This window comes from Rana temporaria, chromosome 1, assembly GCF_905171775.1.
Source record: "Rana temporaria chromosome 1, aRanTem1.1, whole genome shotgun sequence".
Classification (NCBI taxonomy): domain Eukaryota; kingdom Metazoa; phylum Chordata; class Amphibia; order Anura; family Ranidae; genus Rana; species Rana temporaria.
The window spans coordinates 562,118,726-562,144,400 of NC_053489.1; the positions used below are offsets into that span (position 1 = coordinate 562,118,726).

Consider the following 25,675-nt stretch of genomic DNA (forward strand, 5'->3'; position numbering starts at 1 on the left):
CCTTCTCTGAGAGCCAATGCAGTAGACTTTTCTGGGTACGAAACGGGAAGTCTCAGCTTCCACCTGCAACACCATGCCGTATGCTGTATGTAGCCACAGCTACATACACTTTCAGCAGCCTCACAGGTGAGGGACATAGTTTGGGCCAACTTGGCCCAAACAAACTATGTAAAGTGTGTGGAAAGATGGGGTTTTTCTTCAAAACTTTACAAAAGTCTCAAATCCTTTAATTAAAGGGGTTGTAAATAGGTGTGTTAGTGTAGCGCTTAAACAATACAAAATATAATACCAAGTATTGTATACAATGAATAAGTATAACACAAATTAGTGATAACTAACAGTGACAAAGTAGTGATGGCTCACTGTGACATGAACAATCCAATAAAAATGTAACAAAAAATGGTAAACTAAAGTCCATAAATAGTCCACCAAGTGCCGAAAAAAAATGAAATAACTTCCAAGTGTTTCTTGTGAACACAGAATCGTGACTTTTTGTGCAAAGTGTGATGACCCGCCACCGGTAAAATTGTGAGCTTACCGGAAAGGATGGACTCAGGGGGACTTTTGTCTCCGTGAATCAAACAGGCATGTATGAAACAAAACCAATATGTCGATAACTGGAAGAATTTGAGATTTTCCTAGCTTGTGACGGAAAATATTGATTATATGAAGACAGGAGGCGAGTATCTTATGCATTATCTTTCCTTTAATAATGCTCACAGCAGAATGTATTTCTAAAACCTTCAGTGTAAAAAACTTTAAACAACTACCACCCCCAGCAGTCCATATAGTCACTAACCACGCCCCAACGGGGACCTCCATAAAAGGGGCTGCTTGTGGTGGTTCCTCCTCTTTCTTGATGCGACGCTTACTTAAAGTAGAAACGGCACCAAACGAAGTATAGAAGTGTAGCCTTGGAGTCTAGACCGGCCGGTCGACGTCCAGCAGCTTCTAGGAAGGGAAGGCAACTCTCAACCGTGACCCAACAGGGGCCCAGGAACGACCGATCCCAACGGGGATCTCAACATGGTTGTGCTTCAGCAATCGGACGGGATTCCATCATCCTTTAAACTGGATAATCCGTCTGAAAGACGCAGTTTGTCGTTCAGTAACCTGTGAAGAAGAAAAACAATCGTAATAGGGAGGGTAGGGAGGGAAGATACTCGCCTCCTGTCTTCATATAATCAATATTTTCCGTCACAAGCTAGGAAAATCTCAAATTATATATCAGACAGGAGGCTCATATCTTATGCAAGTTCAAAGCTATTGTAGCAAGCATAAAACAACACAGTATATGATAACTTTAAGAGAGGACTGACCTAGAGATGTGGTCCCGAGGTCTGAAATAGAATTGGCGGAACGTGGTCTCCGAGGACCAGTCCGCTGCTCTCAATAAATCGCAGAGAGAGCCTCCTGAGACGAGCACCTTGGTGGCCATGGCACCCCTGGTGGAGTGGGCCCCGAAAAGGGTGACGTCGATCCCCGCCATGTCCATGGCGGTTCTAACCCATCGCGCCAGAGAGGCGGACGAGACGGGCAGATGGGGTTTAACATAGGACAGAAGAAGCTGGGAAGAGCCCGCGGAACGCAGAGCAGAGGTCTGGGATTCGTATGTCTGTAGACAACGAACGACAGAGAAGCGGATGATCCGGAAAGGAGGGGTAAAAAACCGAGGTGATGCCGGTTTTTGTCCTGCGTACAATGGAAAACTCGACTCCCTGTGGTGAGAATTGTCGCCTGGAAATGTCCAGGGCTCTAACGTCGGACACTCTCTTGACGGAAATGAGACAAAGTAGGACTGTCAGTTTTATGGATAAGAGTTTAAGAGAGAGATCTGTGTTGTCCCCCCAAATGGCGAACATATCCAGCACCTTGGAAACATCCCAGGTCGCTTGGTATCTAGGCCTAGGGGGACGTTGAAATTTTGCACCTCTCAAAAGACGACACACTAGCGGGTGTCTGCCAATGGGCAAAGAATCTACAGGGCAGTGATATGCTGAAATAGCTGATCGGTAGATGTTAATAGAGCTATACGAGCTACCGGATTCGAAAGAGTCCGCCAGATAGTTGACCACTAGAGATATAGGGGCTTGAACGGGATCAACCTGTCGTTGATCACACCAACGAACCCATCGTCTCCAGGCTGATCGATATGCCGATCTAGTCCCGGGGGCCCAGGCCAGGGCGAGGAGATTCCGAGCTGACTCTGAAAGTACTCTATTAGGGGTTGGGATCCCGAGACTAACCACGCGAGGAGTGGGAGGTTGCCCTCCTGAAACAGGGGATGAGGATCCCCTCTCGGGCTGGTGAGGAGGTGAGGGGGTTGTGGGAGTAATCTGGGAGAATCCACAGACATTGCTAGTAACAGTGGGAACCAAGGTTGGGTCGGCCACCATGGTGTGATCAGTACCACAGTTGCTCCCAGGTTGGTTATCCGTAGGAGAAGTCTGGAGATTATCTGGAAAGGTGGAAAAGCGTAGTGTGTTCCCTCCGGCCAGGGTTGGCGGAGAGCGTCCACTGCATAAGCCTCCGGGTCCGGCCTCCAGCTGAAGAAGCGAGGCAGTTGGCGGTTGAGTCGGGAGGCGAATAGATCGAAGGATAGCGGACCCCAAAGCTTTTGCAAGAGGAGAAAAATTGATCGATCCAGTTTCCAATCGCTGGAATCTCGAAGATATCGAGAGTTCCAGTCGGCCACCGAGTTGAGGATTCCCGGGATGTACTCCGCTATAGGAGTAATTTCGTGGGCCAGACAAAAGTGCCAGAAATCTTTCGCGATATACGCCAAAGTTTTGGATCTGGTGCCTCCCAGGCGGTTGACATACTGCACCGCCTCCACATTGTCCATACGAAAAAGAATACAGCATGCGGGAGAATGAGGCATGAAGCTCTTGACAGCGAACATGGCTGCCAGTAGCTCCAGTGCGTTGATGTGGAGGGATGTCTCTGCTTGGGACCAAGTCCCCCCTGTGGAGGCTACGCCGCACCGGGCGCCCCAGCCCAAGCGACTGGCGTCCGACTCTATGACAACGTCCGGGCTGGGATTGAAGATAGTTCTGCCGTTCCACTCGACGGCATGGTGTAGCCACCATTTCAGTTCCTCGGTGGTTTCTTGACATAGAGGAATCTCGTCTGAATATTTGAGGCCTTGCATCAGATGCATGATTTTGAGCCTCTGAAGGGCTCTGTAATGCAGAGGGGCCGGAAATATGGCCTGGATAGAGGCAGCCAGTAGGCCCACCAGACGAGCCAGAGTACGTAGGGAAAGGTATCCCCTGCGAAGTGCTGAACGAATCTCTTTGCGGATAAGCGCAAGTTTGGTCTTGGGGAGGCTGAGGGTAGATTGGACGGTGTCCACTGTAAACCCTAAAAATTCCATCTGTTGGGATGGGATTAGGACTGACTTGTCGTGGTTGATTATGAAGCCCAGTTTCTGTATAAGGGACATAGTCCATGACATGTGGAGAAGGGCTTGGGACTTGGAATAGGCCATAATGAGGATGTCGTCCAGATAAATAATCAGTCGCACTCCTCTGCTCCTTAGAGCTGCCACCACTGGTTTCATAATTTTGGTGAAACACCATGGGGCGGACGATAGGCCGAAGGGAAGGCAAGTAAATTGCCACATCTTGCCCTTCCACGGGAAACGCAGCAGGTGCTGGGAGTCCGGATGTATGGGGACCGTCAGGTATGCGTCTTTGAGATCTATTTTCACGAGCCAGTCTCTGGGTTGGAGAAGGTCCCGAAGGAAGTGAATTCCTTCCATTTTGAAATGCCGGTACTGGACGTATTGATTCAAGCCTCTGAGGTTGATCACTGGGCGGTAGCCTCCCCCTTTTTTGTGTACTAGGAATAGGTTGCTCATGAAACCTGGGGAAGAAGGGTCCACTTCTACAATGGCCTGTTTGGTAAGCAGGTCCCGCACCTCCTTGTCTATGAGAAGACTGTTTCGTTTTGCAAATCGAATGGGGGGGGGGAATGATATTGAGGAGCGGAGGGGTAAGTATGTCTATCACGAACCCCTCTACAGAATTTAAAATCCACGCGTCTGCCGTAATCGCAGACCAGGCGTGGGTAAAATATCTCAGGCGACCCCCCACCGGAATTTGATCGAGTGTGGTGTAAGGTATACTCACCGGTATAAGGTCTGGATCGAGGGTAGCCGCGTCCCCTGCGTCCGCGCCAGGGTCTGCCTCTGGGAAGGAAAAAATGGTGCCGGTTGAGCCACCGGGGCGGAGTAGGCTAGAGCCTGATATTGATATTGGGCAGAATTTCTACCCTGTGGCCTATAAAAGGTAGAGCGGCCGGCAGAACGGCCTCTACTTCTGCCGGCCCTGTTGAAAACCTTACTGGTTCCGGTTCGTCTTAAAGAATTTTGAGCTTTGTCTAGGCTGGTAAACAAGCCTACAAACTTATTGATATCCTTAATGACCATGTCCCCAAAGAGCATGCCCTCGGCCGATGGGCCGGGTTCGGATTCTGCCAGATGTGAGAGCTGGGGATCTAGGCGCATAAGGATTGACCTGCGCCGTTCTACGGAGCATGCCGTGTTGGCGGTGCCCGCTAGGCATAGGGCTCTTTGCGCCCAACCTCTCAGTTGTGGTGAATCAACTGGCTGTCCCGAAGTTGCTGCTTGTTCAGACAGGTTGAGGATTTTCGTCAGTGGGCCCATAAGGTCCAGGACGCGGTCTTGTATTGACCGGAAGGACCTCTCAATGCCCTTCTTTTGAAATTTACCTGTCTTAAGGAGGTATTTTGTAAGGACCGGGTCTACCTCCGGAGTAGCTACCACCTTTTTAGGTAACGAGGGTCTGGGGCATTCGGCCCTCAGTTTGTTGCGGGCCGTTCTGTCCAGGGGCTTCCTGGCCCATAGTTCTACATATTGTGCCACGTGTGGCAGGGGTGTCCATTCCCCGGAACGCGGGTGAGTAATTGCGTCCGGGTGGAAGAATGGTTCCCCCAGGGCGTCCAGGAGGACCTCGTCCTGCGTGGCAGGATTGGCGGCTGTGTCAGTCGCCGTGGCCCCAGCATCATCAAGAATTGATTCAGAATCTGATAACTCTGATCCCTCGGAAGGGTCGGCCGAGTCCTCCGCAGAGGAATCCTCGTAGGAATCCGGCTTAGCCCTTCTAGTGGCTCTATACCCCTTTTGTTGAGTCTCCCTGGGGTCCAGGGGTCGAGCAGATTCAGATAGATGCTGGGGATGGTAGACCGTGGTGGGGGCTACCTGTTGCACACTATTTTCTTCCCCTGCCGGGGAGTCAAGCACCACCAGGGTGTGTTTCCTTTTATGTAAGGCTTTACCCTTTTTTAAAGGTGGTTCACCGCTCTGGGGCGGTGGTGGAGGGATAACAGCGGGTTGTAAAGCCCAAGCTGATGGGGCAGTGGAAGCCAGGGCCGCTTGAATGGACATTTGGATAATGTCCTGCAGTTGTGAGGCACTTGGGGTATGGGAAGTGCCAGTGGGAGCAGTATCTCCATTAAGGGATTGAGGATTAGTGTCTGACATGGCAGCACTATTGAGTGGTACAGTATGTATTATTACTGGTATGGTAAGGATAGTGCAGGGCTAGTACTGTTATAGTAATGATAGTGCAGGGCTCTCTGGGACAAAGTCCGTAAGCTGTTGCACCTATATCCCTATGTATATATGCCTCAGCAGGGTGTATATATATCAGGGCCAGAGTGAGGAGGGCGGTTAGTACCTGAACAATATCTACTGTAGATATAAAAAATATATGGCTCTCAGGCTCCAACCTGTCCTCCCTTCCGTAGGCGCCGAATGGCGACGGAGGGGAGGGGAGCCTGAGCTCTCCCAGCGGCCCGGGAACGAAGTCTCGCGAGACTACGGCCGCTGGGCGCTGATTGGACGAGCGATCGAGAGTGAAGCTCCGCCCTCCGTACGCGCGCTCTATGCAGAAGAAGCTGAGGGAGACGTGACCTCCCTCAGCATGGCGGCGATAAGTAAAATAACACGCTGGATGAGTCAGCGGTGGGGACAGTAATGAGGAGAGGAGGGAGAGTCTCCCGAGCGGCGGTAAACAGCGCGATTAGGGCGGGGAGAAAGAAATCCTGTCAGAGACCAGGAAAACTGAGTAAAGTGGTAAACGATAGGAATAGGAGAAAAACTCACAATGAGAGGGAAAATAAATAGAATCGCTCTGTAAGAAGCGATAGCAAGGGTAAGAAGGGAATGAAACAGGGAGGAGGAATCCCTGTATATCCCTAAATAAAACGACACTGTTTAAAATAATGACAATATCGCTTAATAAAATGAAGTACTTATCTGATCCTGTGAGCAGAAAGAAAGAGGAGGAACCACCACAAGCAGCCCCCTTTATGGAGGTCCCCGTTGGGGCGTGGTTAGTGACTATATGGACTGCTGGGGGTGGTAGTTGTTTAAAGTTTTTTACACTGAAGGTTTTAGAAATACATTCTGCTGTGAGCATTATTAAAGGAAAGATAATGCATAAGATATGAGCCTCCTGTCTGATATATAATCCTTATTAGATGTGCATCATGACCTCTGATCATCAATGGTAAAGGTGCGACGGAACATGCAGTGGAAATGGATAATGGATACCCAATCTTGTTCTCAGTGGATGTCAATAATGTGAGGAGATAAAAAAGGAAAATGGCCACATAGCGTAATCTCGTTTTAAAAGATAAGGTATTTATTGCAGCTATTGCACTTACATGTAGCTGAGATGACATGTAGCTGAGATGACAAACGCTTGTATATACAAGTGAGGCGGCAGTGGAGTTCTCCCGACACGTTTCGTGTTACAACACTTCATCTGGGGTGTATCTCCACTGTAGCCCCCTCCAATTTATAAGAAATTATGACCCCCATAATGAGAGTCCAACTCACTGTGTCACGCCGGCATCCCGGCGGTTCACTTCTGGTATTTGCAAGATGGTGGAACGGCATGCGTTACATGACTCTGCATGGTAACGCCGCTTGCGTTCCAAGCCTTGATGCGGAAATGGATACAGGATGAAGTTTGTGCGTTCCACGTGTTACCATGCTGAGTCCTGGAACGCACGCCGTTCCACCATCTCCAACCACTCCCACTGATTCGCTGCCCGAGGGGGAAACCCAATGCACCTTGACCTTGCTGCTGCCACCCTTGGCCTGCAGTGGCAATGATACCCCCAGGCGAATAATGGTGGGAACTCCCAGCACAGCCATGGCTGGAACAGAGGCTCTTAAATCACATTAGTCTGAGCCAAATAACAGCTCGGACCCCACTAAATTTAGAGCAGCGCCTGATCAACAGGAGCAGGGTGCTACAATTACATGGATGAAAAACTGAACACATGAAGATAAGCTAACAACTAGTATCTGATCTGGCCTGCTATTATTTATTCATATTTTTTCCTGATGATTCTTTTAAAACTCTTCATATTATATATTGCAGAATGGATGTTAAGTTTTCTGACATTTCTGTTCTCTATTGATTGAAGTTATTTCGTGCACTAGACCTCATGTGTTTTTTTTTTGTTTTTTTTTTTCACAGAGTTGCTTTTAGCCCTAATTATTGTAATATTTTCTCTGCTGTCTTGAAGTGATCATATGCTGAGCACATCCTCCATTCAAAGCCTTGATCATCATTAGACACAAAGAGAGACTGCTTATTAACAGTGTTCTCTGTAATTTGAAGCAATTTGTGCCTTGCTGATAATTCTGCCATCTCAAAAATAAATGTTTTTATTTACAACTCCAGTACAGCTTGGATTTTTTGTTACCGATTTTGTGGTGTTGCAGTTTACCTGAAAGTAATCCAATGTGATTAACATACATCCGTGTGCTTTCTTTAATGTATTTTCATGATCTCTTATTCCTATTTTGGTATATAAAAGGCATTTGCTTCCCCCGTGTCAGAGACCCCTGCAAGAACAATGAGTATCAAAGTAACCAAATTTAATTTAAAATCCACTGACACTAGCAATCAGAGGCAACAGTGCCTAAGATCTCAGACTGCAGATATATAGCTCAGATGCTGCAGGCACAGGAGTGTCTGGGCACACTTGTGTATCTAGATATGCAGGGCTGTTTATCAGGATGACTTCCAGCCATTTATTTATTTATTTATTAAAATTCTTAAAAGTACAAAATGGTACAAAACGCAGTCAGTTACCCGTAGGCCTCGATGCGCCTTTTACAGCATTTCAAAATTTTCCATATAACATAGCAAATCTTTACCTTGATTTCAGTTCCACTGGGCATCAATTTGGAGGAGTGGGCATTTCTAGGCTGACTGTATTTGCAGTCTGTATGACAATTTTTTTTTATATGAAATAGTTTTTTTTTTTTTTTTTTAAAGCGCCCACATGCTCACGCGTAGTAGTGAACGCATATGTAGGTCACGCCCACGTATGTAAACAGTGTTCGCATCAAAAAACATGAGGTATCGCCTCGAACATCTGAGTGAGAGGAATAATTTTAGCAGTAGATTTCTTCTGTAACTCTCTAAACTGGTAACCTGTAGAAATATTTAAAGCATCGCCTTTGGACATTTTTAAGTATCGTAGTTTGGCGCCATTCCACGAACATGCACAGTTTTAAAGCATGACATGTTTGGTATCTATTTACTCAGTGTAACATCTTTCATATTATACAAAATAATTGGGGTATATAATTATGGTTGGGTTTTTTTTTTTTTTTTCATTAAAGTATATTTTTTCCCCCAAAAATTGCATTTGAAAAAACGCTGCGCAAAATCGCGTGACATAAAAATTGCAATAACCACCATTTTATTCTCTAGGGCAATTTCATCTGCAATATAGACATGTCATATTTAATGTTAAGAATTTATGACTGTGTGTTGGCAAAATACTCCTAAAACTTGTACAGCCACACTTTGTGTCAAGTCTGTGTACTTGACAGATGCCTGATAATGACTGGACATCTACAGTTTGCACTGTTTTGCTTCTTACTGCAAACACTAATAAACTTCCCCTTTGAAATAAGAAGTTTGGGGTTTTTGCATATTCATTCTTACATAGGTGAATGCAGCATCAGTCTGAAGCTGCATCTGTCCCCTGCCGGCTCTAACACTGAGAACCGAGCGATCTAACGCCGCAGATTGCTCGGTTCTCACAGCTCTCCCCCTCCTTGCTCACTGGAGTGCTGGGCTGTGGCGGGGGCGGCCGGCTCAGGCTCTCATCGGTTTACCGGGTGGACCGGCTCTGTGACGTCAGCAGACTTTAGCCCGCTGATTGCTAAAAAGGGGTCACAGGAGTGCAGAATAAACCAGTTTTGGTTGTACTTCTCCTTTAAAGCGGGAGTTCACCCGAATTTTTTTTTTTAACATTAGATTGAGGCTCATTTTGTGAAGGGGAATCGGGTAGTTTTTTTTAAATCGAAGCAGTACTTACCGTTTTAGAGAGCGATCTTCTCCGCCGCTTCCGGGTATGGTCTTCGGGACTGGTCGTTCCTATTTGATTGACAGGCTTCCGACGGTCGCATACATCGCGTCACGAGTAGCCGAAAGTAGCCGAACGTCGGTGCGGCTCTATACGGCGCCTGCGCACCGACATTCGGCTACATTCGGAAAATCGTGACGCGATGTATGCGACCGTCGGAAGCCTGTCGAAAGCCTGTCAATCAAATAGGAACGCCCAGTCCCGCAGCCCATACCCGGAAGCGGCGGAGAAGATGCATCTCTAAAACGGTAAGTAATGCTTCGATTGGAAAAAATACACCCGATTCCCCTAGACAAAATGAGCATCAATCTAATGTTAAAAAAAAAGGTTTTTGGGTGAACCTCCACTTTAAGTAATTTTTAGTGTCTTTTTTTTTTTTTTTTTTTTTATAGAGCTGATTATCCAGTTGTGCGATTAACATGCAACATAAAAAAATTGCAGCTACCACCATTTTATTCTAGAGGGTCTCCGCTTTCATAATTGTTTTGGGGGTTTGAAAGATGAAAGAAAAAAAAAGACATCCAAGTTCCGTTTTCCTAATCATTATCAGGGCTGCGGAGTCGGAGTCGGGGGAAATTTTGGGTACCTGGAGTCGGAGTCGGCAAACAATGCACCGACTCCGACTCCTACTAAATTTAGATTGGAATTGGAATAAAAAAAAAAAGCAAGTTTAAATGTCCCAATTCACAAAAAGTTATAATTAATGACTTCTCTACTGTAAGAATAAAGACCAATGCATGCAGTGCCTCACGTAACCACAAAACGAACACGTTAAGTGACCGTGAAGAAGCATGCTTTTCATGTGCTTCACTATATGGCACGCAACGCACAATTAGGAGCTGCTATACTTATACTTTCCATAGTGTTGTGTTTGACTTTGATTCCTTCTTAGACAAAATGGAAGTTGCTAAAGGAAAGAGACGTCGCATAAGAGTTAGAGAACCAGTAAGTGTCCAAATAAAAAAATTCCAACAGAAGTTTAATAAAGCACTAAAAGAAGTTGAAAAGTATGATCGCTCATCAAAACTTACTGTTGAAGAAGCCATCCTTGTTTATCCAGAGATTGTTAGTGATGTGGCCAGAATAGTTACTGCAATGCCACCCACCCAAGTCAGTGTCGAAAGATTATTTTCAGCCCTAAAAATAATAAAGTCTGACTTAAGAGCCTCTATGAAAGAGGATCTGGCAGAGGCAATTCTCTTCCTTAGAACTCTACATTGAATTGATTTGCATTTGTTAAGCCTAGAACTACATTTCAAGATTAATATAAACCATTTCTAGGTTTTACAGATTTTGTTTTTGGTTCATTATAGATAAGCTTTGTTTTTGTTCTAAAACAACCAAATAATGTGGTTTGTATTTTTGAACTGGTAAAGATCCTGTTCCTGATGTTTAGGCCTGCTGCTACTATCCAGTCACTTGATTGTTTTCATTGGGTTTGTCTTTTGCTTAAACTGTGCAATACAGTAGACTGTTGGCTTCCCAGCCAGTAGTCCTGTGGTAGGTTGCGTTTCTTTCCCTCAGGGAATGTATAAAATACATTTGCATATTAAAACTGAGGAGTCGGAACATTTATCTACCGACTCCACAGCCCTGATCATTATACAGCTGTCTCATGACCCAGATCTTTCCAAATCTGTCAGCATGGAAACATAAGCAGGGTAAGATTCTAGTTGAACATGGTGTGGGTGGATTTCTGCCAGTCACAGGCCCTCTATCCTGTGTCTTGGGCCTTGTACACACGGGCAAACATGTCCGCTGAAAACGGTCCGCCGTACCGTTTTCAGCGGACATGCCCGCCCGGAGATTTCTGTATGATGGCTGTACACACCATCATACACAAATGAGAGACAGACAGCGCGGTGACGTGTTCGCGCCGTCGCAGCGACGTGCGCGACACTGAAAGGTCAATGCTTCCACGCATGCGTCAAAGTCATTTGACGCATGCGAGGGATGGCGGCCGCTCGGACATGTACAGTAAGTCTGTACAGACGACCGAACATGTCCGACGGACAGGATTCCAGTGGGCATGTTTCTAAGCAAGTTTAGAAACATTTGTCCGCTCAAACGGTCTGGCGGGCAAATGTACACTGGAATCCTGTCCGATCGGCCGTACACACGACCGACCAGTTTCAGCAGACATGTTCGGTCGTGTGTACGGGGCCTTAGAATAAGAGGGAGGTGAAGCCACCATTAATCTTCATGTAATATCCAACCTCCATTGTGTTAAGCTGGTTAGTGGGTATGGAGGAGGGAGGGAGGGAGGGAATGGGCTGTCATTTACCACAGTGTATACGCCCACGTGTGTGACTCTTCAGTCACATGGGCTGCTCAGATCTGATGGGGAGCATAGAAATGAACTGAAAACTGAGCATGTGCAGAGTTGCCACCACAGCTGCAAAATCCCTAGCTTAATTGGGGACATGAACAGAGCTAAAGATAAAGAGCAACAGGATCAACCAGGTATTTTGCAGAATACAGAAAAGGAACCTGATAGTGACTGAGTATGAACCACATGTAATGCAGCATTTATTGATTCATTTTTTTTAATGATGTGGCTTTAATGACGCTCTAACTTCAAGTTCAGTTTCTATTGTTTCCAATAAGTAAACGGTTTCAAAATGTTTAACTGCGTTGGCAAGTTACGGTTTATGACCATTGTTATGTTGCAATTAACTGGATCTAGCCGGCAGTGATTTTTCAGTCCTTGTGTACGTTTTGCATCGATTTTTCTGTTGTTTTGGATCTTTAGTTGTTGCTGAAATGATTGTAGACACAGAGTTTCCTGGCTTCAGGGATCTTTTAATTACCTTTCTCATTTAATTACAAGGTTAATATAAAGTGAATAATGCAGCAAGGGCTTCCATAAAAGGCACTCTGAATCCTTCAGATGCCTTCATGGCACACAGTCTACCTGTGCACTGCTTTAGGTTTTCGTCTGCCCATCTTCCCTTTGTTGGTAATCTATTAAACTGGCAATCCCTTTATCTTAATGGTTTGTAAGACAGGCCATAGATGATGCAAATTTTATTTTCTGCCACCATGGGTTGCAGGAAAGAACTTTGCACGATTCCCCCATCAACACAGACAGTGCTGACTGGAACGAATGAATCTATTGCACCACTGCATTGCTGATTCTTAGGCCTAGTACTCACGAGCAGACATGTCTGATGAAACCGGTCCGCGGACCGTTTTCATCGGACATGTCTGCCCGGGGACTTCTGTTCGATGGCTGTACACACCATCGAACAGAGGTCCGCGCGTAAACAATACGCGGGGCGTGTCTGCGGTGTCGCCGCGACAATGACGCGGCGACGTGGGCGGCCTGCCTTTAAAATGCTTCCACGCATGCGTCGAAGTCATTCGACGCATGCGAGGGATGGCGGGCGGCCGGACATGTACGGTAGGTCTGTACAGACGACCGTACATGTCCGGGCGGACAGGTTTCCAGCGGACTGTTTTAAAGCAAGTCCAGGAAACAGTTGTCCGCTGGAAACCTGTCCGATCCGTCCCAAAATGGTCCGCTCGGGCCTACACACGGCCAAACATGTCTGCTGAAAATGGTCCGCGGACCAGTTTCAGCAGACATGTTTGGTCGTGAGTACGGGGCCTTATGGAGTGAGAAATGTGTGGAGGCTCCACTCCATCTTTGGCGCTTCCATCTTCTGTCCTTCTTCCAGGTTCCCAGTCTTTGGCCTCTTGATTGGCCAGGTCAGTATACTGTAACTCCTACGCATGTGCACAAGAGTGACTTCATCCTGTCACAGAATCTTGCTGAGGCCATTCACTGAGCTGCACATGCACACCTCTGTGTACACATGGGCCTTTACACACAGGCTTTCTGATCAGGCCTGCCTGTCAGTTTTTCAGGCAGAATTGATCAGACCCTCAAATCTCCTCTGTGGAGCAGTGTGTGTCAGCGGACACATGTCCACTGAAAACCCGCTGCTATCCGATCTGATCCTGCCATCCGTCTGGCAGATCGAATGGAAATGGACATGCGGTCTGTTTCCATCCAAGTTCTCCATAGAGGAGAGCGGGACTGTGTCTGTGTTTGCTCTGCACAGTCGAGAGGATAGGACCTGTCATCCGCCTGTTTAGTGGGGACCAGGGAAGCGATCCCCTGCTGAGCAATCGGAATCCGCTGTACAGAGGTGCCCGTGTTAAAGGGGCCAAGCAGGGCTCAAGTCCTGTGGGAACGGAGTTCCTGCACTTTTTTCACAGCAAGAACGCAGTTCCCTTTGCAGGACTAGAGCAGCCGAGCCGCCCGAGCCAATCCTTCACTAAGCGGCGATGCTCGAGTCACTGTCAGGGGCAGGCAAACCTTAGTAATCCTTTATGTTACTGGCAGCTTCCTGTATATGGATTCATCAGGTAGTCCGTCACTTCCTCGATGCTGCAATGTCTCCTGGGAGCTTTTGTCATTGTTCCCAGGAGACATTGCGGCATCGAGGAAGTGACGGAATACCCGCACACTACCCGATGAATCCATATACAGGAAGCGGCCAGTAACATAAAGAGTTACTAAGGTACAGTGGATCGGAAAAAAAAACATGCGGTTTAGTAATTATGCATACAGTATGAGCGTATAATTTTTTTTTTTTTTTGGTGGGGGAGTGGATCTTGGGTGGGAGTTCCCACACTTTTTTCTCCAGGACTTGACCCCTGGGCCCAAGGGTCCTTTTACACAGGCTTTCTGATGAGGTCCACCTGTCATTTTTTCAGGCGGACCTGATCAGACCTGGCGGTCTCCTTTATGGAGCACAGATGTGGGCAGACACATCTGTCCACTGACACCTGCTGCCATCCGATATAATCCTGCCTGCAAAATACAGACCCCTACAGGTCCTATTTTCCATCCGCTTGGTGCATCGGATCTGATAGAATCGGATAAAAACACAGGCGGTTCGTTTCCATCCAATTTCCCCATAGAGGAAAGTGGGACTGTGTCTATCTCCACTGTGCACAGCGGAGCCGACATGACCTGTTTATCCGTCTGCTTAGCGGGGATCAGCGGAGCGATCCTCCACTGAGAAAGCGGAATACACAAGACAGAGGTTCCCGTGTGAAAGGGGCCTTAGAAAGAGAAATCCTGACAGCCAGGTACAAATATGTATGATGGAAGAAACCTACACAATCTCTTGTGTTCTAAAAAAAAAAAAAGCCGACTTTGCAGCACTGTTTACAAAAGCAAGTGGTGTAGTGAGTAGCACTTTCGCCTAGTTCGAATCCCGACCACGACACCATCTGCCTGGAGTTTGCATGTTCTCCCTGTGTCTGCGTGGGTTTCCTCCGGGTACTCCGGTTTTCTCCCACACTCCAAAGACATGCTGGTAGGTAAATTGGATCTTGTCCAAATTGGCCCAGTATATATATATATATATATATATATATATATATATATATATATATATATATATATATATATATATATATATATATATATATATATATATATATATATATATATATATATATGTAGATTTGTGTGTGTGACTGTGTGTCGAGATCCTACGGGGTAAAACAACCGCACCAGTCAAGCAGACACTGGCTGGAAAAAGCGCCTAGAGGCGCTTCAGTTCGCATGTGTAGCGCTATTCAAGTCATTCATTCATTCATTCACTCTAAAGAATGTTACAGTATGCAGTATTTATGTATTTGTTTTTCTTTTACAGTGTTTGACTACAGTTATCGGGACTACGTTCTGTCATGGTATGGAGATCTCAGCAAGGATGATGGTCAGTTATATCATCTGCTTCTAGATGACTTTTGGGAATTGGCAAGACAACTTCGATGTCGGTTCGCTCACATTGATATTGTCAAGGTGGTCTGCAATGATGTTGTGAAGAATCTGCTTACGCATTTCTGTGACCTCAAGGCTGCAAACACTAGGTAATCAACTGGAGTGAGCACCTGTATGTAATGAAGCAGGGACCCTGCTAGGATCATGCACATCCAGGACACCCAAGGGATCCACAAGAAGGGCTGACTGTGGGTCTGGATGTTTAAAAAGTCACACATTTGAGTCTTGGCATGCTCTAGGTTTATGTTCACCAATATTACTTAAAGGGGTTTTCCACCTTTTTTTAAGTTTATTAAAAGTTAGCAGCTACAAAAAGTGTAGCTGCTGGCTTTTAACCACTTGCCCACCGGGTTAATTCTGGCACTTCTCTCCTTCATGTGAAAATCACAATTTTTTTGCTAGAAAATTAATCAGAACCCCCAAACATTATATATTTTTTTTTAGCAGACATCCTAGGGAATAAAATGGCAGTCATTGCAATACTTTTTGTCACACCGTATTTGCGCAGCGGTCTTGCAAGCGCACTTTTTTTGGATAAAAATCACTTTTTTGAATAAAAAAATAAGACAACAATACATTTTGCCCAATTGTTTTATATATTGTGAAAGATAATGTTACGCCGAGTAAAATGATACCCAACATGTCACGCTTAAAAAATTGCGCCCGCTCGTGGCATGGCGTCAAACTTTTACCCTTAAAAATCTCGATAGGCGACGTTTACAAAATTCTACAGGTTGCATTTTTTGAGTTGCAGAGTAGGTCTAGGGCTAGAATTATTGCTCTCACTCTAACGATCGCGGCGATACCTCACTTGTGTGGTTTGAATACCGTTTTCATATGCGGGCGCTACTCGCGTATGCGTTTGCTTCTGCGCGCGAGCTCGTCGCGACGGGGCGCTTTAAAAAAATTTTTTTTGGTTTTCTTATTTATTTTTATTTAGTTTTATAATTTTTTACACTGAAAAGAAAAAAAAAAAATTATCACTTTTATTCCTATTACAAGGAATGTAAACATCCCTTGTAATAGAAAAAAGCATGACAGGTCCTCTTAAATATGAGATCTGGGGTCAAAAAGACCTCAGATCTCATAATTAGACTTAAATGCAAAAAAAAAAAAAAAAATGTCATTTTTTCAAATGACAAAAAAATAAATGTTTCTTTAAGAGGCTGGGCGGGACTGACGTTTTGACGTCACTTCCGCCCAGCAGAGCTAGGAGGACGGGTGAAGGAGATTTCTCCTTCAGTCCCGTCCCCGCTCAGCTGCCGGACACATCCGTCGGTAGCGGCGGAGGGCGCGGGAGAGCGGCGGGAGGGGGGGGGGCCCTCTCCCGCCACCGATAATGTCGATCTCGCGGTGAATCCGCCGCGGAGACCGCCGTTATCGTGTACACCACCGCCCCCTGAAAAGATGAATATCTCGGTTGTGGCAGCAGCTGCTGCCGTTATCGAGATATTCAACTTTAAAAAGAGGACGTCTTTTTGACATGGGGCGGTGGTCAAGAGGTTAATAAACACACTTACCTGCTCCACGGCTCCAGCGACGCGCCGGCAGGGGCTCCGCTCCTCGCCCCCCCTCGCCGGCCGGCGTCTTCATTCTTAGTGTGGGCACCCGGCAGTGACAGCTTTCGGCTTCACGGCCGGGCACCCACTGCGCATGCACGAGCGGCAGTGCGCATGCGCGAGCGGTGCCGTCCGATTAGACAGGCGCTCGCCTACAGGGAGGGGCTGTGAAAAGGCGATTAAGCTAATCGCCTTTCCAGCCCCTCGGCGGAAGGAGGAAGTGGGACAGGAAGTCCCCTTCTCCTGAAGCCCCCACTCCCCCCCAAAAAAAATTACATGCCAAATGTGGCATGTAAGGGGGCGAGGAGTGGGTTAAGCGGAAGTTCCATTTTTAGGTGGAACTTCGCTTTAAGCAATTTAACCCCAAAATGTAATATAATGTAGCTTACTAATTTTAAGATGTGGTGTTAAAGTGTCTATAAACCCGATTTCATGAAATTTGAGCTGGGCACATATATCTGCAGTGTTTTCTTATCTCTCTTGAAAGCAGTCCCATAGCTGTCTCCTGCTCAGTTCTTCTGTTATCAGGCTGATCACTTCTGACAAGTTCTCCCACATAAAAAGATAAAAGCAGCCTGACATTTGTGTGGGAGGAGGTTGTTATAAATAGATTCGCCGACAGCTCTGCAAGTCTCTGCCTTTGTAGAGTGTGGGTGTGTGCCTTTCCTCCAATCGGCTGTCTTGGCCATATGCCCAGACTTCACTTTTAGTGTTGAACTGAAAGAGAAAATATGTAACGCCATCTGAACTTTCTAAAGAATATATAAAGGTGAAGACAGCAGATATACCGTATATACTCGAGTATAAGCCGAGTTTTTCAGCACTTTTTTTTTGCTGAAAATGCCCCCCTCAGATTATACTCGAGTCAACTTTTTGCGTCTAATTTCCCGAATTTTGGGGACCCGGTACACATGTAGTCCCACTCTTCCTCTACAAATGTGCAAAGTTTGTTGGCCGGGGAGCACTGATTTTTCAAAGCCGGGCACCCCTTCCATAGACTCCCATGTTAAATATTAATTTCTCTGGTGAATTTGGGGACCCGGTACTGGCCGGTCCTAGGTCCCCTGGACCCGGAATTTGGCACACATATAGCCCCTTTTCTTCTCTACAAGTGTGCAACGTTTGTTGTCTGGGTGACCTACGGCCGGGGAGTACCAATTTTTCAAACCTGGGAACCCCTTCCATAGACTCCCATGTTAAACGTCAGTCTAGGCATGGACACAGTGAGGCATGCAGATGGACACTCTAGGCTTATACTCGAGTCGATAAGTTTTCCCATTTTTTTGTGGTAAAATTGGGTGCCTCGGCTTATACTCGGGTCGGCTTATACTCGAGTATATACGATACATGTAAAACTTATGTAGTGAGATTTGTTTCATCTCTGTGTATCATCTGTTCTCTCCACCGGGTGTATGTGAGGGTTTACATTCACATTAAGGCTGGGTTCACACCTCGGCATATGGAAAAGCAGCTCACAGCAAGTGTCCAGTGTGTCCCCATTCACTGTTTCAGGTCTGATTTTGGTCTGAATTTTTGGCTGAATTCAGACCTGAAATGGTAATGCGCACATAGAGAGTCGGTCACAATCTCCTGACATGCAAATTGAATGCGGAGAAACCCTCATCCTATTTACAATAGTGTGAACCCAGTCTAAAGGATAAGTTCACCTTTGGGAACATGTTACATGCAGCACCTGTTTTTAGGGTGGACCATGTAACGTAACGTGTTCCAGCTTCTGTAGCTTTTTTTTTTTTTTTTCTTTTGGTATAAAGGTTTTAAATAAATAAAAGCTGATCATTGTAAGCACCAATGGTTTGCTGTAAAGTATGCTCCCTTTTAGGAAAATTGTTTACTGTTGAATTATTTAGCTTGGGTCACCTAATCTTATTACCATTTGACATGGGTACAGTTATTACCCCTGGTAATAAGGTATCCATAATATTTTCTAATAACTGCTCATATCTAGTTAATAAAAAATTATTATTGCATTATCTCCAAACTTAATTTGAAGCTGATCCCAGGTAAACAACTACATTCACAAATTAAATGCATTTAAGACTCCTTGCACATGGGTCCTCCAGGTGCTGTGTTTGCAGTCCTGGTGTTTAGTGCCCTATGTGTTCTGGGATAAATGCCCAGGATGCAGAATACCTGCGTTTTCAGGCATTTATCCCTCAGCGAATAGAACCCTAAACCCAGGTACCATTCAGGACAATGCCTAGCTCATCTAGCCACAGCATATATCAGCCTGCCACAGGCTTTTGCTGGCCATACACTCCACGAAAAATCGTCCGAACGAACTTTCGAAAAACGAACGTTCGGTCGTGAGCGCAAACGATAGTGCCATCATGTAATGACCGATAAATCGTTCAGTGGACATAAATAAAAAAACTTTGGTTCGTTTTTTTTTACATATACCTAGTGCAAAAAGTTTGGACGGGAAACACATTAACCTTCCGACCTTCGTTCGGCAGAAAATTTCCAAACTTGTCCTTCCTTTTTTCGGCCCAAAAACGTCCAGACGATTATCGATTTTGTGCCCATTAACTGGTCGAAAAACGAACGAACTGTCTGAACGACCGATTTTCGCCCGATTTTTCGTAAAGTGTATGGCCAGCATTAGACAGTCTGCAGTAAGCAGGGTTAGACGCTGCGCCTGTGCCTCCCAGGCACACTAAAACACTGTGATTGCACGCGCCTTAGCTAAACGGCCCATGTGTAAGGGGCTTAAGTGAAATTTCTTTTACCTGCCAAATGTTTTATACTTCTGCCCATTCAGTCCTGAGATTTACACCGCTCTGCTAGACACTGCAGACAGGAGGATGACATCACTTTCTCTGCTATAAGTGGACTAGTTATCTCTCTATACTCCCTGCCTACTGACTGGATAGTGAAAGAGCGACCCCTCCCTCCAATCAGCTGTCCTTGTCTGCAGATTTGAATGCTCAAGCATAATTGGCTGCTAGTGCTGCCCTTCCCACTCTCATCTGAGTGTTTTTCTATAGAGCGCAAGTTCCCAAATCTTTTAAAGAAAGTGCAAACCCACGTTCATTAGACAAGTGACTTTACATTGGTGTTCAATGGGAGTAACAAATGCCCCTACATTGGTGATCATTGGAAGTAATGAATACTACTGCGTCAGTGGGAAGTTGTAATGTAAATTGCCTTTACATTAGTGATCAGTAAGTGCAAGAAATGCTCCTGTGTTGATCATTGGGAGTAATAACTGCACCAGCATTGGTGGGAGTAAAAAATTACTTTAGGTTGGTGGTCAGTAGAAGTAATAAATGCCCCCCCCCCCCCCCCCTACACTGGTGCTAATTTGAAATAGAAAAATATATATATTATTACACAAGTGGGAGCCAAAAATGTCCCGACATCATTCTACCAAGGTACACTGCCCAAAGGTACCCTGTTAAAAATTATATTTGAATTCATAACAAAACATTTACCACATTTAAAGCGTTCCTAAACCCACAACAGTAAAATCAGTCAGTATATGCAGTAAAGCATGCTTGTTATACTCACTGTGGAACCTAAAGGGTTATTAATCCTCTGCCTTGTGTGAAAAGACTGTTTGATCCTGTCTCTTGTCTGATCCTCCCCTTCCACTGTCCCCAAACCATCTCCTGATAAATCGGAGCCTTGAGACTAGCTGCACATGCTCAGTTTAGTGTGTATTTGTAGAAAGTTTTTTGTTTTGTTTTTCTTTCCTTGGGAACGTGCAAGTGATCAGCACAGGGCCAATCTGCTCTGTCCAGTGTCAGGGGTCCTGCAGCCTCATAGGACAATCAGGGGAGAATGAGAGCTCCTCCTACAATCTTTAACCAGACACTGATAGAAGTTACAAGACTGCTATATACTGCTGATAAGAAAATTTATTTAGCAGTTTATATTTCTAAAACGAATGTATTGCCATGTACTGTGGGAGACCAGTTATAGTGAATGTAAGCTCCTGGGTTTAGTAACACTTTAAAGGTAAAGGATCAAGTGATGGTGCGCCATAATCTAACTAACATTATGTATGATTTAAATAGTGGACTACTTTAACCAGCCATATGTAATATGACACTAATAGTCCTTATTTGCGAAAGACAGATAACTGCATTTTTAATATAGTGCATACTTCATGATTTTAAAGGTCATTATTGATTGCATTTCCTGGAGACTATTTCACATTAGACTGATTGATTGTTTTCCCCTGCTGCTCTATTGATCCATGCTTCTAGACTATACCCCATTAGTCTTTGTCTTTAACTATAGTAATTATACCATCAAGGAAGTGAGAGTGGAATGTGATGTTTAATGAGAAAAATTAAGTTTTACTTACTGGCTCACAACCCAGGCTGCCATTTTGTCAAACGATGTCCCTTTAAACAAAATGTTTACTATTGGCTTATCAAGGCGACATGTCACGGGTTCCTTGTTTATTGCCAAGCTGAATATTGAACAATTCAATAAACTTGCCAATCTCCATCTCTATTGTGTGAGCTTTAATTTGGTGAATGAAAGACCTGATCACTAGCGACATTATATGTGTTATTCACAAATAACTGGCATACATTCTATCTGGCATGGACACCATAGGGTCAATGATTTTGATGTCAGATAACATTTATACAAAATCTGGCATTCGTTCAGGCAGAACAGATCACTGATGTGTGGTGAGCATCACGTACACTCCACTTTTCATCTGCAGAGCAAAGGCTCTGTTGTGAGGGGGCTTAGTTCTGTTTAATGTTATGTGCAAGCAACACATGGCTTTATTATATCTCTCACAACGTATATTTTTGTCTCTATGGTTTTTGAGGGCATCAATAAAGTAGTCTCTATGAAACCAATCTAACATTCGTAACCACAATTCCAAAAAAGTTGGGACACTGTGTAAAATCCACATAAGAACAGATTGCAATGATTTCCAAATCTTATAAACCCATATTTTATTTACAATTGAAAAAACAAAACCTCAATTTTTTACACTGAGAAAGTGCCATTTTAAGAAAAAAATGATGCGATTTTGAAATTGATGGCAGCAACACATCTCAAAGTTGGGACAGGGCCATGTGTACCACTATGTAGCATCCCCTCCAGTTATTGGAGTTCTGGGAGAGGAATGTTGTCCCATTGTTGCCGAATATAGGATTCTAACTGCTCAACCGTCCTGGGTCGTCTTTGGCGTATTTTTCATTTCAAGAAATATGGTGAATTGGGTAATTTCTGGCGCTCAGCTGGCAGGGCTTGGAATTCAGTGAAGTAATAGCGCTGTGTTTTCATCCTAAACAGGTGGAATTTCTGGCAGATCACCCTGTAGGATTCAGTACTCGAAGATTTTTTTTTTTTTTTTTTGGAAGGATGTATAATGTAAATAAAATTTAATTTACATATTATATTCTAGTTCAGTTTGTTGTATAACAGTGAGCTCCCTAGGTGGGTGTTTATAAAAATTTGCTGTATAATACCTTATTTGGAAGCGCCATTCAGCTCTCAGATGACTGCCCGCCTGTCTTCTCTCCCCCCTGATGTGATAGCTGCACTGGGAGGTGCTGGGAAACCCCCACTGATGTCAGATAAAGAGAGGAGAACTGCGGGCAGTCACGTGAGCGCCGAACAGCACTTCAAAATAAGGTATTATGCAGCAAATTATTTATAAATGATATCCACTATGGAGTTTCCTATTTTATAACAGATGGAACTATAGAAGGAGAACCGTTATTTTTAGAGCAGGAGGGGAGGAGCGGGGAGCTGGCGGGAAGGGGAGGGGGGAGGAGGGCACAGACACAGGAGAGCAGGCTGTACACTGTCCACAGTGTCAGGGCTCAGCAGCCATGATGCACCGTGGTCAGTTTACAAAGGGAAGGGCAGAAACTGGCAGGATAGATATGCCAGGTTTTTTAGGTGTTACAGGGGGCCAAATTACACAGCACAAGTACTGTGCTGTATAACATGCTTTTAAAGGAGCCGCTTATTATAATTTTATTTTTTGGGTTAACACAAGCTTTATGAAACATGCATGTTTTGCAGAAATGTACCTTTATTTTTTATTATACTCGTTTGTGAACGGCTAATTAAACAGTTGGAATACATGTATGTGTTATGTCTTACTTGCCCAAAGAATGTGTGTTTCTGCATTTCTATCCAACCAATTTTGTGAGTCGTACACTTTTTACAAATGGCACAGTCATAATGGTAACATCACTTTCTCTATTGGGGTCAAAGAAGAAGTTGTGCTTAATTTTTTAGTTGCAGCACTTTGTCCAGTTTTTTTATGTAGCGACTACACAGCTAGCAAGGCATTGCATAACAAATAAGCTGTGATAGGTGGCACTTGTCTCTGGTTTATGTGCTTGCCCAAGACAAATGAAGTCACTAGGAATGCAGGGAGCATAGGTTAAACCTTTCCAATCATGCTCACGGCAGAGCTCCAATGTCCACTGTGCTGTGGAAAGCTTCACGGTCTGTAAATGACAGGTGCATTGAGAGGGTGGAGACAACTGAGCACTGCCAGCTCCCAGCAATGAAATGCCCATAAATTGGGCCTCTGGGAGGGGAGGAGCATAGAAGCAATAGGTCAGCAAGTAAAGAAGGGATTTAAAAATCCCTTTCAGATCATTGGATTGGTTATTATACATTAATGAACGAATCAGTATTTTTTTTGTTCCCGTTCTTTAAGTAATATAGCAGTATCCACCTACTGTACCTACCTGCATCGTACTGACTGGACAGGAACTGCAACTAGTAATTCATTATCTCTGCTAGAGTTTGAGGCTGGGTTCACACTTTTGCGAATTGGAAGTGGAGTTTGTCTGCATCCAATTTGCATGTCAGAAGACTTCAGCAGGTTCAGACAGCTCCTGTGCGTCTTCTGGTCCATTTCAGGTGCGAATTCAGCCAAAAAAGACTTTTGGAGCTAAAACTGTGAACAGGGAGGCACCGGACCCCTGCTGTGAGCCACTCGACGCAGCAGTGTGAACATTGCCAAAAGGCTTACTCCACTTTTTGCAACATAGTATATCCATATTTAAGGTGTAACAGGTTGCTATGCAAAACTGCCCAGTCCCCATCCATAAAAAAATCTAGTTACATGGGTCTTTATTGAAAATGTTTGGTGTGTGTGTGTGTGTGTGTGTTGTGTTTTTCATTTAACTTCAGTTTCTTTGCTCCTTGTCTTCTTTTCTTCCTTTTTCTTTCAGACAGGATGAACAGCCAAGACCCTTTGCCCTTCATCCCTGTCTAAAAACCACAGAAGAGGAGCTCAGATTCCTACAGACGTGTGCCCAGGTGCTAGTGCTCTGTTTAGTGCCCGCTCGGGATGCTCAGTCTCGCAGCCTGCGCATAGTGCTTTCTGAAATACTTGCAACTAAAGGTGTGTATTGGTCACTTTGTAGTCATGGCTAGAGCAGGAAAAAATATGTGCCTGTTTTTTTAAGACTGCAAGTGCTCAGTACAAGTCGGGAACTACAAATAAGTTGTGACTAACTTTTTTTAGGAAGATTGTGGTTTGTGTGGCTAAACAAAAATTGCAGGGTCATCCTTTTTGAAAACTGTTGCATATGCAGTCTTGTTTTTAGCAGTCTGTCTGCATTTTAGTAGCCTGGTTTATATACTGGTATATCATATATTTTTTTCACACTGTGAAGCAACTTCAGGAGAAATCGTGCATTTTAGTACCCAGTTCCCTTTTATTTATTTTTTTAACTACTTCAGTACTGGACATGTTCACCCCCTTCCTGCTAATTTTTAGCTTTCAGTGCTGTCTCCCTGTACCAAAATAAAATTTTGTATCATTTTTTGTTGAGGCCATATAGAGATTTCTTTTGGTGGTATTTATTCAGCACTGTATGTTTTTTTTTTTATTTGCCAAAAAAAGAAAAAAGACTGAAGATTTGGAAATAAAAACACTTTTTTTAGTTTCTCTTATAAATTTTGCAAATAATCTTTAGGCCAAAATGTATTCTGTTACGTTTGTTTGGTAAAATAAATAAATAACCCAAATCGGTGTATATTATTTAGTCTGCGGGAAAGTTAGAGGGGTTTATTTACTAAAGGCAAATCCACTTTGCACTATAAGTGCAAAGTGCACTTGAAATTGCACTAAGAGTGCACTTGGAAGTGCAGTCGCTGTAGATCCGAGGGGGACATGCAAGGAAAATTAAAAAACATAATTTTAGCTTGCACATGATTTCAAGTGAACTTTGCACTTGTAATTTGCACTTGTAGTGCAAAGTGGATTTGCCTTTCGTAAATAACCCCCAGAGTCTACAAACTATAGTCTGTGTGTGTGTGTGTGTGTGTGTGTGTGTGTGTGTGTGTGTAAATAGATAGAGATAGATAGATCTATAGAATCTATCGGAAACTTGATCAGCCCTGATGTATTGACGGCCTATCATTTCTTGAGGCCCGAAAATGCTGTCACCAGAGTAGTAAAGCATTGTCCTATGCCTGGTGTGGCAGTGTTAATAGATACTGACTGGTGACGGTGTGTATGTGTGTGTGTGTGTGTGTGTGTGTGTGTATATATATATATATATATATATATATATATATGTGTGTATATGTATGTATATGTATGTATGTATGTATGTATGTATGTATGTATGTATGTATGTGTATGTATGTGTATATATATATATATATATATATATATATAGCCAGCCTTTTTTCAACTTTTTGTTTATTTTTGGTACACTTTTTTTTACATACTGTCACCAGAGCAGGGTATTGTTACTATTATGACACTGGGAAAGTGATTGGATTAGGATTTTTATTTGATCACTGTTGTAAGCAGTCATTTTTATGAATGGCATCCATTCAGTCATAACCACTCCTTGTGTACTATTGTGATAGCTGTGATTGGCAACAGCTATCACATGGCACAGATTAGATGTGA

The 25,675-nt window shown here is 44.4% G+C and overlaps 1 protein-coding gene across 1 annotated transcript in view; it reads left to right on the plus strand.

Annotated features, from left to right (window-relative positions):
- The window catches only part of SNX25 (sorting nexin 25), a 261,350-nt gene that overhangs the window by 134,798 nt on the left and 100,877 nt on the right, over window positions 1-25,675 (plus strand). Inside the window, exons 3-4 of the mRNA XM_040334158.1 lie at window positions 15,102-15,318; window positions 23,979-24,151. Coding sequence (XP_040190092.1) covers window positions 15,102-15,318; window positions 23,979-24,151 — 390 coding nt within the window. The remainder of the gene's footprint in view (window positions 1-15,101; window positions 15,319-23,978; window positions 24,152-25,675) is intronic.